This window comes from Acipenser ruthenus, chromosome 8 (genome assembly GCF_902713425.1).
Source record: "Acipenser ruthenus chromosome 8, fAciRut3.2 maternal haplotype, whole genome shotgun sequence".
Classification (NCBI taxonomy): domain Eukaryota; kingdom Metazoa; phylum Chordata; class Actinopteri; order Acipenseriformes; family Acipenseridae; genus Acipenser; species Acipenser ruthenus.
Genome location: NC_081196.1, coordinates 34,788,031 through 34,804,574, shown reverse-complemented (window position 1 = coordinate 34,804,574; position 16,544 = coordinate 34,788,031). Strand labels below are relative to the sequence as shown.

Sequence of the window (16,544 nt, the reverse complement as noted above, 5' to 3'; positions counted from 1 at the left end):
CTCCCAGACGTGGATTCGTTTTTATCAAGGAAAGTAAATTAAAAATGAAATGCGATGCTGTGGCCAGAGAAGGCGCTTTTGTGCATAATTTGTAAATAATTAACCAGGCACTAGTCTTGAAACTTCATGCACCTTCTGATTCTCCCATTTAAGGGACCCGTGGGGCAAGAGGGAGTCAGTTTGACAGCAACACCAGCAACTACCATGACAACTGGGAATCCAGGAGCAGCTATTCCGAGAGAGTGCCTGAGAGGGATCGATATGAGGGCGATCGGAGAGAACAAGCCAGAGACTCTTCCTTTGACAGAAGAGGAGGCCATGCAGAGCGGGACCGCAGAGAGAACAGAGACAGAGGTACAGACACAGATTTGTTCTAAACAAATAAATGTTTAGAATGTCTTAGTGTTGGAAAGTACAGTTGCTCACAAAAGTTGTTTACAGGCAGTAGCCATGAAGCAGAAAAACGGGGGCTTTTAATTAGTGCTGGGACAAATACCCGATTATTCAAATGAATATTTTTTTTATGTGTATTCAGATACAAAAATCAGATGTTCGTATTCGCTAGAAATACCTTGCACTTATTTACCACCTCACCAGAAGTTGCGCAACAGTTTCAAAAATGGCAAATGAGAAATAGCTCAGTGTGATTTGAGATTATATTAAAAAAACACAGGATCAACTCAGCAGCTCTTGAGCCTGTATTTAAAAGTTTTAGACAGCAAAAAGTAAACAAACCAGATTATGCATGTGCACGTATAGTGATCTCTATGGAAGGCCATTTGTGTTGTGCAGCTGTAGAGCGAGTCAGAATCTCATGGGACAGAAGAAAGGCAAGCACGTCATTCTGAAATGCCTCACTTAAAGTGCCCAACTTGCTGATTTTTATATAGATTTTATATTCTATATTTTTTGTTGCGACTTTGTTATGTGTAATGTAATAAAAGAGAACCAAAACGGTGCATTTTTTCCCCGTCATTTTACAACGCCATTTGAAGTGTGAAGTTAAATTTCAGTTTGTTTGCTTGTTCAGCTACAAAAAGGCACAAGTAAAGCATGTTATTACTGTATGAAAACATGTCGATGGCCACTGTTTACTTTGTAGAAACGGCAATGGCAAGGAATAAAAAATAAATATTTATAAAAATAAATAAAATGTGGTGTCAACTTTATGTACTATTTATTTCGGGAATAAACAAAACAACATTTAACTTGAACTTTGGCGTCCTTTGTTTTGTAGTTAATTCACTAGGGTAAAGTAAGGCCTACATAACGTATTCTTTACTCCTGGGATGTTTTTCTACTTAAACGTGTTACGTACAACGCCTTGCTGTAAAATAAAGGCAGACACACAGGGGTCATGTCTCCCTGCCCCTGCTGCTATGCTGTCTCTGCCTGCGTTATGAGCAATGTAATGGCTTTTACTACTTTTTGAAAACGAACGAATATCCAAACAAATATTTAAATTGAGCGAATATCCAAACATGAAAATCCTGTGTTTGCCCCAGCACTACTTTTAATTGCCCTTTAGCCCCACTAAAACCCCTTACTGTATTACTGAATAGATCATTGTTTCCTCTTTTAAATGTAGGAAGAAAAATTAAGGCGGCAATCTCACAAATGCAGTTGTCAAAATTGTAATTCCATTTGCTAGGAATTCAGAACAACTAGTGATGGGGCATTTGTTGCCCATAAACTGTACTCTGATCCATAATGTAAGTGGATGTATATTTATACAGATAAGGATTAGACTAGATTTGTCAAATATTGAGCAAATAGATGCAAGTATCGACTGGTAGATAGTGCAGCATTTTTTTGGAAATGATTATCAAAGAAACAAAGGTTTCAAGTCTGGTAACTGAAAGCTTCTTTACGTTACACCGGGTGTTGTGAAAAATGTAGTTCTACGTTTACACATTGGTATGACAATGTGACTGTTTCAGATCAGAGACCCGCCTCTCCAACAAGACACCAGAGTCGGAATGATGACATTGAACGGGACGAGAGAAGAGATGAACGGAGACCAGACAGAGGAGATGACAGGAGGGATGAGAGAACCAGGGAGCGTGATCGGGAGAGGGAACGGGAGAGGGAGAAGGAGCGAGAGAAAGAGAAGGAGAAGGAGAAAGAGAAAGAGCGAGATAGGGAGAAGGAGAGAGAGCTGGAGCGTGACCGAGCAAGGGACAGGGAAAGAGACAGAGAAAGAGAGAGGGAGAAGGAGCGAGAGAAGGAAAGGGAGCGGGAGAGAGAGCGCGAGCGAGAAAGGGAGAGGGAAGAGAGGGAGCGGGAGAGGACCAGGGAGCGGGAACGTGAGCAGCGAGAGAGGGAAAGGCAGCGAGAACAAAGAGACTGGGAGGACAGAGAGAAGGGCCGTGAGGAGCGCCGGGACCGGAGGGACGACCAGAAAGAAGAGCGCACCCCAAGAGACCCGCATGAAGAAAGGAAAGCCAGGTGAGAGAGCTACCTAAATATTTTGCTACCCAACTTGCATAGAAAACATGACCACCTTCTGTACTTGCAAGTTAATCTGTGCAAAGAAAGCAAAGGACATTTCTAGGCCATAAAGGTATCTTTTTTAGGGTCTACCTAGTATCCCAGCCACATCTAAAATATGAGTTTGTGTTGCTTTATTTGGAAATATTTGTATGTTGTCACTTAATTTTTCTGGAACACTGGCAAGATTAATACCAGAACTTCCACAATGATCAGACACCTAAACAAGTGGTCTATCAATGAATAGATGTGTTTATTTCTGTTCAGTTATGCAAGGTCAGGTATAAGGCTTATAAGCACCTATTATTTAACAACATGTGTAGTCTTCAAACTACATTTTCTGTTGTGACATTAAGCTGTTAATCTCCATTTCCCATCTGCATTCTAATTACTTCAATTATAACGCATACGTCCTTAGAATTAATACAGACCAGCATTACAATGAGAGAAGAGTGTGGTTTAAATGTTAAATTATTACTTTGAGAGACTTCCATCCATTCAGATTTGTTGGTTGTTAAATATTTTTTTTCTTATTTTTAAAACAAATTAAAATGTATTGCCTTAAACCTTTACCCTAAAGGTAAAGCTTCAGAGCAACATTTTTTTTTTTATTGAGCTTATTTGTGTTTAACTTAAAAGCAGGAAGCGGCACCGTGCAGAAAGCAGCCCCAGCCCTCATCCCTCTCCAAAGAGAGTCCGTGATGCCTCTCCTGACAGTGAAGGCTGCAACAGCACAGAGGAGAAAAGTAAGAGTGTATCTGACTGCTGTTCCCACTAAAGGTTACTGCAGAGCTCTGTATTAGACTGGACAAGGTGACACAATTTACTGTTGCCCTTTTTTTGTGCTATAGACCACATACCATTAAGTAATTTACTGCCCTCATCAATACATCAAATGTTTTGACAAAATAACTGGGTACTGCCATTTTTAACCCTTTGCGGTCCATTTATTAATCGCGCGTCAGGCACGCCAGGAATAATTAATTTTCACACGCGCAGTTAATTTTATACGCGCTGTTTAAAAGTATTTTTTTTCACAGTCAAACGGGTTTAAATGGCCCTGCATATCAACAAAGCACACACTAGGCATCTCCAGCCCCTCCCCAGCCTTTTGTTTGCTATAGCGTTCAGCTGTGTAAGAAATAAATAATAATAATAATAATAGTCGTACATACCGATCGATCATCTCCAGATCACTCGTTTTATCACCAAACTCCTCAATAATGCGATCAAAGTCATTATTTTATTACTATAACATCTGAAAAAAGCTCTGCAAATGTCCATGATAGTCTCAGTGCGCTGACGCACTTAGCCAGCTTGTTTATTATGGACGCCCATTATCTGATACCTGATACCATGTATGACTATTCATGAAATACGCCTTTTTTTTTTTTTTTTTTTTTTTTCCGACTTGTCTCGGCTCCTGTCGCTACCACTCGGCAATTGAATGGTTTTCTCGGCTTTTTCCGGAGAAAAAACGACTAAACACCCGTTTATTGCGTTGCTATAATGATGTCGGACCCAGTCCGACAAAGGACCTGTGAGGAATAATTGCAATGTCGGACCCAGTCCGACAATGGACCGCAAAGGGTTAATGTTTGTTTTAGGTAGGGAAATGTCTGTTACCTGCAGACAGTTCTGTTTCTGTGGTTTCATTTAGGCTTTATCTGCAAATATTTGGAAAATCCACTGAACAATAACCTTTTTACAAGATTATTTTTCGTTTGCTCTAATTAAGGCCTTTAAAGATATAAGACCTAATGCAGAGCTTTTTTATTTTAATTTGGCAGATGAGAAGCACAGGTTGCTGAGTCAGGTTGTGCGTCCGAAAGAATCTTCCCGCTCCCCGGCACGTGTTGTAGCAGAGGAGAAACCAAGCCGGTGGAAAGAAGAGGACAGGAAGGTGGAGAAGAAGGAGAGAACAAAAAATGATGAGCCAGAGCACCGGGACAGGGCAGCTGCCAGGCAGAGGGACCATCTCTCAGACAGCACCGTTGTGGGGTCCAAGAGGAGCAAGGAGCCACCACCTCCTCCAGAATCAGCTAGCCAACCACCAGCAGAGAATCAGGGGGCCACAGACAGGACCCACGATGACGGCAAAAAGAAGACAAAGTCTCAGAAGAAGGGTTTGAAGAAGAATCGGAAGGACGACGATGGCAGCAGCGGGGTCGAGAGGCACAACCCAGAGCCGTCGACTGCTGAGGAATCTCTAGTCGTTCTGTCCCCCAGGAAGGTGCCGAAAAAGAAGGCAGTAGAAAAGAAACGGAAACGGTCCCGTGGAGGGGAGTCGGACATCTCAGACGAGGAGGCCACTGCCGCTGCCCAGCCGGCGAGCAAAAAGAAACGGGGGCCCAGGACCCCACCTCTGGTTGTCCAGTCAGCTGTCAAGGAGGAGTTCCCAGTGCAAGTTGCAGAGAAGGGCAGTACTGATGAGGCAATGCAGCCCACCAAAGGAGAAGGGGCCAACTTTAGTGACTGGTCTGATGAGGATGTCCCTGAACGTGCTGAGATTGCAGCACCCGAGAAGAAGCCCTCTGTGGAGATGCCCAAGAAGGGCCAGAAGAGCAAAGGAAGGAATAGGGTTGAGCTGCCGCCTGCTGCTGCAGCCACTGCAGCGGCCACTCCTTTGGTAGTAGCCGAAGAGCTCCCACTGCAGCTGCCCCCAGCGCAGCCTCCAGCACCACAGCACCATCGCAAAGCATCAGACCAGAAGCGCAGCAGCAGTCTGGGCAGTAACCAGAGCCGTACTTCCTCCAGCCGGCTCAGATCTCCCTCAAACGAGTCACACCCCAGTGTGGATGACCAGGGCGCCAGAAAAAGGCGTCTCCAAGGGCGCTCTCGAGACAGGGAATGCGAGAGGGAGAGGAACCTAGCTGTGGAGCCCACTGTAGAGAGGAAGTCCCGTATAGATCAGCTCAAGCGAGGGGAGCCCAGCCGTAGCACATCTTCAGGTGACTACCTCTTAGAATTGCTAGCTGTGCATGTACATATTTCTACTGTAGATTCATGTGCAGCAGTTGGCTAAAGGGAGATGTCTTTTAGGAGTTAAACACTTGCTTTGTTTTTGTTTCTAGATCGTCAAGACTCTCAAAGCCACAGTTCTCGAAGAAGCTCCCCAGAGTCGGAGAGGCAGGCACGTTCCCGAGCGGGATCCTATGACAGCAGGGAGAGGCTGCCGGAGAGGGAGCGAGAAAGGGAGCGGGAGCAGGAGCAGCTGTCTAGAGAGAGGGAGCGCAAGGACGGGAGGCAACGGGACTGGGACAGACAGCCAGAGACCCGGGACTGGTCTCGAGGACGGGAGGCAAATAGGAACAGGGAGCAGAGAGAGAGGGACAGGGAGCTACGCAGGAGGGACATAGACCCTGACCGGGAGAGACACATGCCAGAGGGACATGATCTGGACATTTCTTTACATGGGGAGGTGAAGAGGTTAGAGCCTAAGCAGGAGAAAGACTTTGAACCGCTACTGTGTGAAGCTGTACCCGTTGAGGCAGAAAGAACGGAAAAGACGCTAGACAGCCTACATGAGCTGGAGGCAGCAAATGAAGCAGAGAAGCCTCATAGTTTGGAAGGTAGGATACTGAGATGTTTCCAGAAATATGTTGGCTGTCCTGAAACAATTAATCAATTTATGCATCAATTAATACAAGCTGCACTTTATGGAAGTTTTTCTGCATCGCAAATTATTTGTGATTTATTCAGATATTCATGGCTCATACACAGGGATGCGTTTTTCTGTGTTTAATGTTTGGTTATTATACTTCCCTCCTTCCCATAATATTGAGTTCAGTTGGATTTTAGTAATCAAGAATGACATTTTCCATTTAGAAATGATTGGAGAACATGAAATTATACAGCAAAATACATAATTTATGCCCCTTGTCAATGTGTATTCAGAAAAACTATAGCAGCACTAAAAAAAATGATACACAAAATGTCCAAATGTATCCTATGTAAATCATACAAATATGTTTTGTCATTGTACTACATTGTAGAAGCAATTTCATTTTTTTCTTTATTTTTATATATAAAGTGTCTGATAGCATTATGTCTGCACATAGCTACAGATGGATATTTTAATTATGTCCTTGGAATATGTCAAATCAGTACTGGCAACAACTAAATTGGTTTCTCACAGTGTAATTTAGACCATTGGATGCTGCTTTACATTTCTCTAGGGCAGCATGGGTTGCTGTGAACCGTTTGTGGGTAAACTGAAATAATTACAAATGACGTCATGTATCGTATAACTGTTGTATTTGTGTAGGAGGCGATGATGGTAAACCAGACGATGTCCAGTCCCTTGGGTCAGGCGGAGAGGAGTATGAGCCCATCAGTGATGACGAGCTGGACGAAATCCTAGCTGAAGGGGCTGAAAAAAGGGAGGATCAGCAGGATGATGACAAGATGCTGGGTACATCTTAAAAAATTATGGAACATAATAGGAATGTTCGATTTTATTTTCCAAAACGTTTTAAGTTTTAACATATTTTAACATATTGAACGTTTTTGTAACCAATCAAAAATACCATCATGAGAAGCCCTCAATTTTATAATAGTGGTGATACTTTTTCATGATGCACTACAACATTAATATGTATGAGACAACTACATGTGTACAACATTTGAAAAATACTTTGAAAAAAGATTTACTCGCTTACCTTACACTGTACATATCCTTCTGTATAAACACCACAGCTGATGTATTTGACAAGCATGCAGTTGACGACAGTTAAACGTTTAGGAACAGTTGTAAAACCTCAAACAATTGTATTTGTTTGGTATTCCCTTACATGAGTATTAATTTGAAATGGCTTGAATGTCCTGCAGACCATATGCATGCAATCGATGTGGACTGGTCTAGCCTGATGCCCAAGAAGCGTGTAGAAGCTCGAGAGCCCGGGGCAGCCCTGCTGAAGTTCACACCCGGAGCAGTCCTGTTGAGAACTGGCATTTCCAAGAGGCTTGCAGGCCCTCAGCTCTTCTCCAGGGTGAAGGAGGCCTGTCGTGGAGAGCTGGAAGACCCAAGTGGTATGTAGTGAAAGAGCTGAAGCAGCCATTAAAAGGGCTAGGTGCAACTGTGTTGCTGTATATTTTGCCAATGGTCTCTTTTTGGGCCTATGGAGTTGGGAAAAGCATTTAAATAAGTTGCTGTGTTTTTACCTTAACGGCTCCTGTAATGACGTCACAATTGGGGTTTTCTGTCAAAACAGAGTTTCTGCTTTTAGGTCTTAACCAACAGGTCGCAATGAAACAGCCCTTGAATCAGTTTAACCAGTGCTCATCCTATAAACACCAAAAGAATACTGGACATGACTAGTTTGTTTGTGTTCGCTTACCCTCTGCATGGTGCAGTTTACTGATTGTGTTTATGCCGTTGTCAGAAATACCCACATTTTTCTAAAAAAACAAAAAACAAACAGAAGCCCTAATTATAATGACTTGAATTGTCATTGGATTAGGATGAATTTATATACAGACGTGCTCAAATTTGTTGGTACCCTTACAGCTCATTGAAATAATGCTTCATTCCTCCTGAAAAGTGATTAAATTAAAAGCTATTTTATCATGTATACTTGCATGCCTTTGGTATGTCATAGAATAAAGCAAAGAAGCTGTGAAAAGAGACGAATTATTGCTTATTCTACAAAGATATTCTAAAATGGCCTGGACACATTTGTTGGTACCCCTTAGAAAAGATAATAAATAATTGGATTATAGTGATATTTCAAACTAATTAGTTTCTTTAATTAGTATCACACATGTCTCCAATCTTGTAATCAGTCATTCAGCCTATTTAAATGGAGAAAAGTAGTCACTGTGCTGTTTGGTATCATTGTGTGCACCACACTGAACATGGACCAGAGAAAGCAAAGGAGAGAGTTGTCTGAGGAGATCAGAAAGAAAATAAGACAAGCATGGTAAAGGTAAAGGCTGCAAGACCATCTCCAAGCAGCTTGATGTTCCTGTGTCAACAGTTGCAAATATTATTAAGAAGTTTAAGGTCCATGGAACTGTAGCCAACCGCCCTGGGCGCGGCCGCAAGAGGAAAATCGACCCCAGATTGAACAGAAGGATAGTGCGAATGGTAGAAAAAGAACCAAGGATAACTGCCAAAGAGATACAAGCTGAACTCCAAGGTGAAGGTACGTCAGTTTCTGATCACACCATCCGTCGCTTTTTGAGCGAAAGTGGGCTCCATGGAAGAAGACCCAGGAGGACTCCACTTTTGACAGAAAAACATAAAAAAGCCAGACTGGAATTTGCTAAAATGCATATTGACAAGCCACAATCCTTCTGGGAGAATGTCCTTTGGACAGATGAGTCAAAACTGGAGCTTTTTGGCAAGTCACATCAGCTCTATGTTCACAGACGAAAAAATGAAGCTTTCAAAGAAAAGAACACCATACCTGCAGTGAAACATGGAGGAGGCTCGGTTATGTTTTGGGGCTGCTTTGCTGCGCCTGGCACAGGGTGCCTTGAATCTGTGCAGGGCACAATGAAATCTCAAGACTATCAAGGCATTCTGGAGCGAAACGTACTGCCCAGTGTCAGAAAGCTCTGTCTCAGTCGCAGGTCATGGGTCCTCCAGCAGGATAATGACCCAAAACACACAGCTAAAAGCACCCAAGAATGGATAAGAACAAAACATTGGACTATTCTGAAGTGGCCTTCTATGAGTCCTGATCTGAATCCTATCGAACATCTATGGAAAGAGCTGAAACTTGCAGCCTGGAGAAGGCACCCATCAGACCTGAGACAGCTGGAGCAGTTTGCTCAGGAAGAGTGGGCCAAACTACCTGTTAACAGGTGCAGAAGTCTCATTGAGTGCTACAGAAAACGTTTGATTGCAGTAATTGCCTCTAAAGGTTGTGCAACAAAATATTAGGTTAGCGGTCCCATCATTTTTGTCCATGCCATTTTCATTTGTTTTATTATTTACAATATTATGTTGAATAAAAAATCAAAAGCAAAGTCTGATTTCTATTAAATATGGAATAAACAATGGTGGATGCCAATTACTTTTGTCAGTTTCAAGTTATTTCAGAGAAAATTGTGCATTCTTCATTTTTTGTGGAGGGGTACCAACAAATTTGAGCACGTCTGTATATATATTTTTTTTCTTAAGAATAAAGTGATAATTTTGACATTGCAGTTGATAAGTCTGGTGGTTTCTTTTTGTAATCCAAGCTTTTGTCTAACCGGGCCCCCTGTGTTTGGTTTTTTTTTGTTTTTCAGATGCAGAGAAGCTGTTTGAGCATGAGTTGGGTGCCCTCAACATGGCAGCACTGAAGAGGAAGGAGGAGAGAGCTGGTCTGCTAAGGAACCTGGGCCCCTGTTGTAAAGCACTGTGTTCCAGGAGGGACATTGCAATCCGCAAGCAGCTGCTCAAGAATGAAAAGGTATTTTATATTAGTCCTCTGTTATTTGAAAATGGTGTGTGATAGCACCCCAAAATATTGTCCATTTTCAAGACAGTTTCAGAGAGAGATATATACAGTGCCTTGCATAAGTATTCACCCCCCTTGGACTTTTCCACATTTTGTAGTGTTACAACCTGGAATTAAAATTGATTTAATTGGAATTTTTACAATTTGATTTACACAACATACTTAACACTTTGAAGGTGCAAAATATTTTTTATTGTGACACAAAAGTTAATTAAACAAAAAACGGACATTTGTTGGTTGCATAAATATTCACCCCCCTGAGTCAATACTTGGTAGAAGCACCTTTGGCAGCAGTTAAAGCTGTGAGTCTTTTTGGGTAAGTCTCTACCAGCTTTGCACATCTGGATCCTCCAATTTTTGCCCATTCTTCTTGGCAAAATTGCTCAAGCTCTGTCAAGTTGGATGGGGACCGTTGGTGAACAGCAATTTTCAAGTCTTGCCACAGATTCTCAATCGGATTGAGGTCTGGGCTTTGACTGGGCCATTCTAAGATATTCAGGTTCTTGTTTTTAAACCACTCCAGTGTAGCTTTGGCTGTGTGTTTAGGGTCATTGTCCTGCTGGAAGGTGAACCTCCGCCCCAGTCCCAGGTCTCTTGCAGACTGAAACAGGTTTTCCTCTAGAATTTCCCTGCATTTGGCTCCATCCATCTTGTCCTCAATCCTGACCAGTTTCACCACCATGCTTCACCGTGGGGATGGTGTTCTCAGGGTGATGAGCAGTGTTGGCTTTGCGCCACACGTAGCGTTTTGCGCTAAGGCCAAAAAGTTCAATTTTGGTCTCATCAGACCAGAGAACCTTTTTCCACATGTTTGCTGTGTCTCCCACATGCCTTTTGGCAAAATCCAAACGGGATTTGATATGGGTTTTTTTCAGCAATGGCTTTCTTCTCGCCACTCTTCCATAAAGCCCAGCTTTGTGGAGCGTCCGGGTTATAGTTGTCCCATGGACGGTTTCTCCCATCTCAGCTGTGGATCTCTCCAGCTCCTTCAGAGTTAGCATTGGCCTCTTGGTTGCTTCTCTGACTAATGCCCTCCTAAACTGGTCACTGAGTTTTGGTGGATGGCCTTCTCTAGGCAGTGTCGCGGTTGTGCCATATTCTTTCCATTTTTTAATAATGGATTTAACGGTGCTCCGGGGGATGTTCAAAGTTTGGGATATTTTTTTATAACCCAACCCTGATTGGTGCTTCTCCAGAACTTTATCCCGGATTTGTGTTGATAGCTCCTTGTTCTTCATGATGCTGTTTGTTTAGATATGCTCTCCAACAAACTCTGGGGCCTTCCAGAAACAGGTGTATTTAATCTGAGATCATGTGACACTTTAATTGCACACAGGTGGACTCCATTCAACTAATTATGTGACGTCTGAAGGCAATTGGTTGCACCAGAGCTTATTTAGGGGTGTCACAGCAAAGGGGGTGAATACTTATGCAATCAAGACTTTTCAGTTTTTTATTTGTAAATAATTTTGAAAAATATGTAGATTTTTTTCCCCACTTCGACATTATGGACTATTTTGTGTAGATCAGTGACGACAAATCCTAATTAAATCCTTTTTAATTCCAGGTTGTAACACTACAAAATGTGGAAAAGTCCAAGGGGGGTGAATACTTATGCAAGGCACTGTGTGTATGTGTATATGTGTGTGTGTGTATATATATATATATATATATATATATATATATATATATATATATATATATATATATATATATATTATACACACATACATACAGTACATACATACATACATACATACTACCGGTCAAAAGTTTTAGAACACCCCCATTTTTCCAGTTTTTATTGAAATGTAAGCAGTTCAAGTCCAGTGAATAACCTGAAATGGTACAAAGGTAAGCGGTAAACTCTGAAAAATAATGTACATTTCAGAGTTATACAACAAGGCCTTTTTCAGGGAACAAGTAATGGGTTAACAACTTACAGCTGTTCTGCAGCAATGGAAGTAAATTAAGCCTTGAAAGTTGATGCTAACAATTCCTACAGGTGTCCCAACTTTTGTTGATTACTTACAAACCCTCTGTCTGTATAAAAGCAGTGTTGGAACAGACTGTGTTACCCTCTTAAGCATTATCTGGACAGTATTGTACTGCAGGAAGTAGTATATTGCTGTCATAATGGCGAGAAAAATGCAATTAATAAAGGAAGACAGACAGACCATTATAACCCTTAAAAGAGTAGGTCTTTCCTTCAGAGAAATTGCAAAGAAAGCCAAGGTGTCAGTGAGTACAGACTACACCATCAAAAGGCACTTGGAAACTGGAGGAAACTCGTGACAGGAAGAGGTGTGGCAGACCCAAAGCCACAACAGAATCAGAAGACAAGTTTCTGAGAGTCAACAGCTTGCGTGATAGGCGGCTCACAGGACAACAGCTTCAAGCACAGCTTAACACTGGTCGAAGTAAGCAAGTCTCAGTTTCAACTGTGAAGAGAAGACTTCGAGCTGCAGGTTTGACAGGTCGAGTGGCAGTAAGAAAGCCATTGCTACGATGGCAAAATAAGAAAAAGAGGCTTGCCTGGGCCATGAAGCACCGCCAGTGGACTACTGAAGACTGGAAGAAGGTCTTATGGACCGATGAATCAAAATTTGAAATCTTCGGTTCATCACGCAGGGTTTTTGTACGCCGTCGAGTAGGCGAAAGGATGGTTCCTCGGTGTGTGACACCAACTGTCAAACATGGAGGAGGAAGCGTGATGGTCTGGGGCTCTTTTGCTGGATCCAGAGTCGGCGACTTGCACAGAGTGAGTGGCACCCTGAACCAAAACTGCTACCACAGCATTTTGCAGTGCCATGCAATACCCTCTGGTATACGCCTAGTTGGTCAGGGGTTCATCCTACAGCAAGATAATGACCCAAAACATACCTCCAGGCTATGTCAGAACTACCTTAGAAGAAAAGAACAAGACAGTAGGCTTCAAATCATGGAATGGCCAGCACAGTCTCTAGACGTAAACCCCATCGAGCTGGTTTGGGATGAACTGGACAGAAGGGTGAAAGCAAAGCAACCTACAAGTGCAACACATTTGTGGGAACTTCTGCAACAGTGTTGGGAAGAACTTTCCGAACAATATTTGATTTCCATTGTAGAAAGAATGCCACGAGTGTGTTCGGCTGTTATATCTGCAAAAGGTGGCTACTTTGATGAATCAAAAATTTAGATTAAATTTTGTTAAACAAAATGATTCCATGATTTCTTTTCTATCTCCAGTTGTTTATTTGTTCTATGCTTTAATTTCAGAGTACATTGAGACATTAAACTTTGTAAATTTCAATAAAAACTGGAAAAATTGAGGTGTTCTAAAACTTTTGACCAGTAGTGTGTGTATGTGTGTGTGTATATATATAGATATATATTTGTTCTACGAGTGTGGTTTTGATATTCATTGTTTTAAAAATACCACATACACAGTATTTTAAGTGTTAAGTTTTGTCTTAGCAAAATAGTCAGTCATTAGTGATCACTTGATATTACACAATACAAATCAATGTATGATTTAATACAGTTTTTTTTTGTTCCATAAATAGGGCACAACAAAGCAGATGTACACAAACCCCCCGGTGGTGGACAATGAGTTACTCCAGTTGAGTCTTCGTTTGTTCAAGAGGAAGATGGCATGCCAAGTGCCAAACCAGGAAAAGACTGAGAGCAGCAGCACCCTTTCTCAGCCAGTTGTACCAAATGAAGTTTGTGTCTCATAGACTGCAAGCTCTCCTTTGCACTCAAGTTCTTTAAATGCATTTCCCTGGAGATTGGTGGTTACTAGCCTATGGAGATGGACCCAGTTCATCGTATTGTGGTCATGGTGAATTGTTATAAGACTTGTTTGATCAAGAACTGTGATCTCAAAACTGTATTGTCAACTAATCGCATCATCTTTTTAGAGATGCTTAAAACATTTTTTTTTTGTTTTCTTTTTTTTTTTTACTCATGAGCTAAATTATTTTAAGATGTACTTTTCTTACTGTTAAGTGAATGTTACCTATGGATCAGTTATTAAACTGATGTTAAGTGGCTTCTAAAATTCTCTTTTGTTCTGATACTTGGTATCCATGGTGAAAAATCTCTAATAAGCTACTAAGTCAATAGTTTTAGGAGTTTGGTGGCAGGTGAATTCACTAGCTTTTCACCTTTGGCATGCCTGGATATTGTTAACCCCTTTTATTTTTAAATAGCCCAGAGTTGGCGTTCTAACTCAACTCACAATGCACCTTGAATCATCAAAAGGTGTGTCCCCCCCCCCCCCCCCCACGCGTCATTAAAATCATCATGCTGCATTCATGATATTCAAATACAACGACCTTATTTAGCCAGATCTCCTCGTAATTTTACATTTTAGGTAAATACAAAATGCTGTCTTCACAAATGATATTCTGGTTTTAAATTAGTTTCTGCTGTTTTAAGGACCCATGGCAGTTCTTCTCTAAATAGTGACAATCATTGCTGAGCTATTCCACCACAGGTGGTAACATTTTCCAGTTTTATTTTCCCTTGTTGATCATTTGTATGTTTGGTTTTTTTTTTGCCCTCTCTCATTAAACATTGTTAATAATGATGGATGCAGATCAAAGCCAATCACAACAACTAACTAGAATGTTAATAATAGAGTGGTGCTGGCACCTCTCATATTCATTTGCATCAATCACCTGCTCCTGCATCACTAATTACATCTCCAGTGTGAAGAGGTAGTATGGCAGTACTAGAAATAAGAATGTTTTCCTGACTATAAAAACCTGGTACTACATTGCTTCCTTGTTAATTCACGATTTGATAATTGTCAAATGTTGTAAATTCTTGGTTAGGCCATGTACTACAATTTTTACTTAAGGGACTTCACTAAATTAATTATCTTCAGTATCTCGCAGCGACATTGTATTTCATATTTCTTGACTGTTTCCAATGGATATATGTAAGGAACTGTTGTACAATGTTCATGGTATGGTGTGGAGAAGTACACATTCTTTGCAGAGTATCGCTGTGCTTTGTTATAGTGACTGTATAAGGGCTGAGCAGTATGGTAATTATTGCTGTGTGTTTAAGGGTGGACTTATTTAGGAAAGTTGTCAGAAGCCTCTTCTTGGTTTATAATTCTCTATGGGTAGAGCATAGATGGCGAGTGAAGGCTTCTTCATTTTGGATAAATGAGTGCGTTTGCCATTTGTTTAGTTTATGTTGGTTAAGTTTTTCTAAAAACATTATCCTCTAGTCTCTCTCTCATTTTATTTGGATGTTTTGTTTATTATTTGCTTACATCGTATGCATTTATTTGAAGACATTGTGAATTCAAGGCCCCAGTATCAGATCTCCCATGTGATTTTTAAATTACAATCCCTGAATCAATTTAAATTAATGCAGGTACTTGAGAGGATATACTGATGGTAATCAAGGATCCAGTTCATAACATAAAGGACTTAAAATCAATGAGAAAAACTCTTAAAGTACAATTAAATTAACTTTGTGGGTGGAGGGATGGGGATTTGGAAAGCTGAAATGTAGTGCTACAAAAATCACCTACATTTTAAAAAGCTAACGTCACAGATTTGTGTAAACTAAGTAAACCTAAACCGTTGTTGAACACCAATTTGATTAAATGTATTGGGTTACCGTCGAACTATGATTGCATATAAGGTGAGTGCAATCTGAAGTGTATATCAAGAGGTTCAATAAGACCCCTAGCACATTTTAGAATTTTGAACCATTAAGAATTGCAGCTGAAGGCATTGCTCCGTGGTTACGGTTGTGAAGGCGCTGCTCCGTGGTTACGGTTGTGAAGGCGCTGCTCCGTGGTTACGGTTGTGAAGGCGCTGCTCCGTGGTTACGGTTGTGAAGGCGCTGCTCCGTGGTTACGGTTGTGAAGGCGCTGCTCCATGGTTACGGTTGTGAAGGCGCTGCTCCGTGGTTACGGTTGTGAAGGCGCTGCTCCGTGGTTAGATCCGCCACTTTTTTTTTTTTTCCGGCTTCTCTCGGCTCCTATTGGTCTCACTCGACCATTGAAAGGTTTTCTCGGCATTTTCCGGAGAAAAAACGACTAGAGACCTGTGCTTGACGTCTTTTCGATGATGTCAGACAGGGTCCAACATCGGACTGGAAAGGGAAAATTGTAATGTCGGACCAGGTCCAACATAGGACAGCAAAGGGTTAAATAACATGAAATCAAAACATATTTGCATTTTCTAGAAGCTTCTTTTGTGCATCTTTAAATAGCTATTATTGCAGTGTGGGTGAAGTTCTTTCAACAGCTTTTCAAAGAAAGAGCTTGTGCTCTGTATTTCTTGACTTTTCCTACTTCTCATTTTGTCCTTTTTTTAAGTGCAATCTTTTTTCTCTGCAAGTGGAAGGATACAGTAGATTCATAACATTCACTTTGATTGCTCATGAGTTTATCATTCACTCTGGTAACCTAATATGTATTATTAATTTCCCATTTTAAATTCGCAGTTAATTCCAGTTAGACATTATTATTATTATTATTATTATTATTATTATTATTATTATTATTATTATTATTATTATTATTATTATTAATTTCTTAGCAGACGCCCTTATCCAGGGCGACTTACAATTGTTACAAGGTATCACATTATA

At 41.1% G+C, this 16,544-nt stretch overlaps 1 protein-coding gene across 7 annotated transcripts in view; it reads left to right on the top strand.

Moving 5' to 3' along the window:
- LOC117407473 (zinc finger CCCH domain-containing protein 13-like) overlaps positions 1-13,975 on the top strand; it is a 30,805-nt gene extending 16,830 nt beyond the window's left edge. For 6 of the 7 annotated variants that reach the window (XM_034012552.3, XM_034012549.3, XM_034012550.3 and 3 more), the window contains 9 exons: positions 154-354; positions 1,941-2,448; positions 3,130-3,236; positions 4,281-5,441; positions 5,565-6,062; positions 6,758-6,904; positions 7,321-7,521; positions 9,730-9,893; positions 13,487-13,975. In XM_034012552.3, the coding sequence (XP_033868443.3) occupies positions 154-354; positions 1,941-2,448; positions 3,130-3,236; positions 4,281-5,441; positions 5,565-6,062; positions 6,758-6,904; positions 7,321-7,521; positions 9,730-9,893; positions 13,487-13,660 (3,161 nt within the window). In that variant the 3' untranslated portion in view covers positions 13,661-13,975. The remainder of the gene's footprint in view (positions 1-153; positions 355-1,940; positions 2,449-3,129; positions 3,237-4,280; positions 5,442-5,564; positions 6,063-6,757; positions 6,905-7,320; positions 7,522-9,729; positions 9,894-13,486) is intronic. The other variant, XM_059028852.1, reaches the window with a different exon arrangement.
- The last annotated feature ends 2,569 nt before the right edge of the window (positions 13,976-16,544 follow it).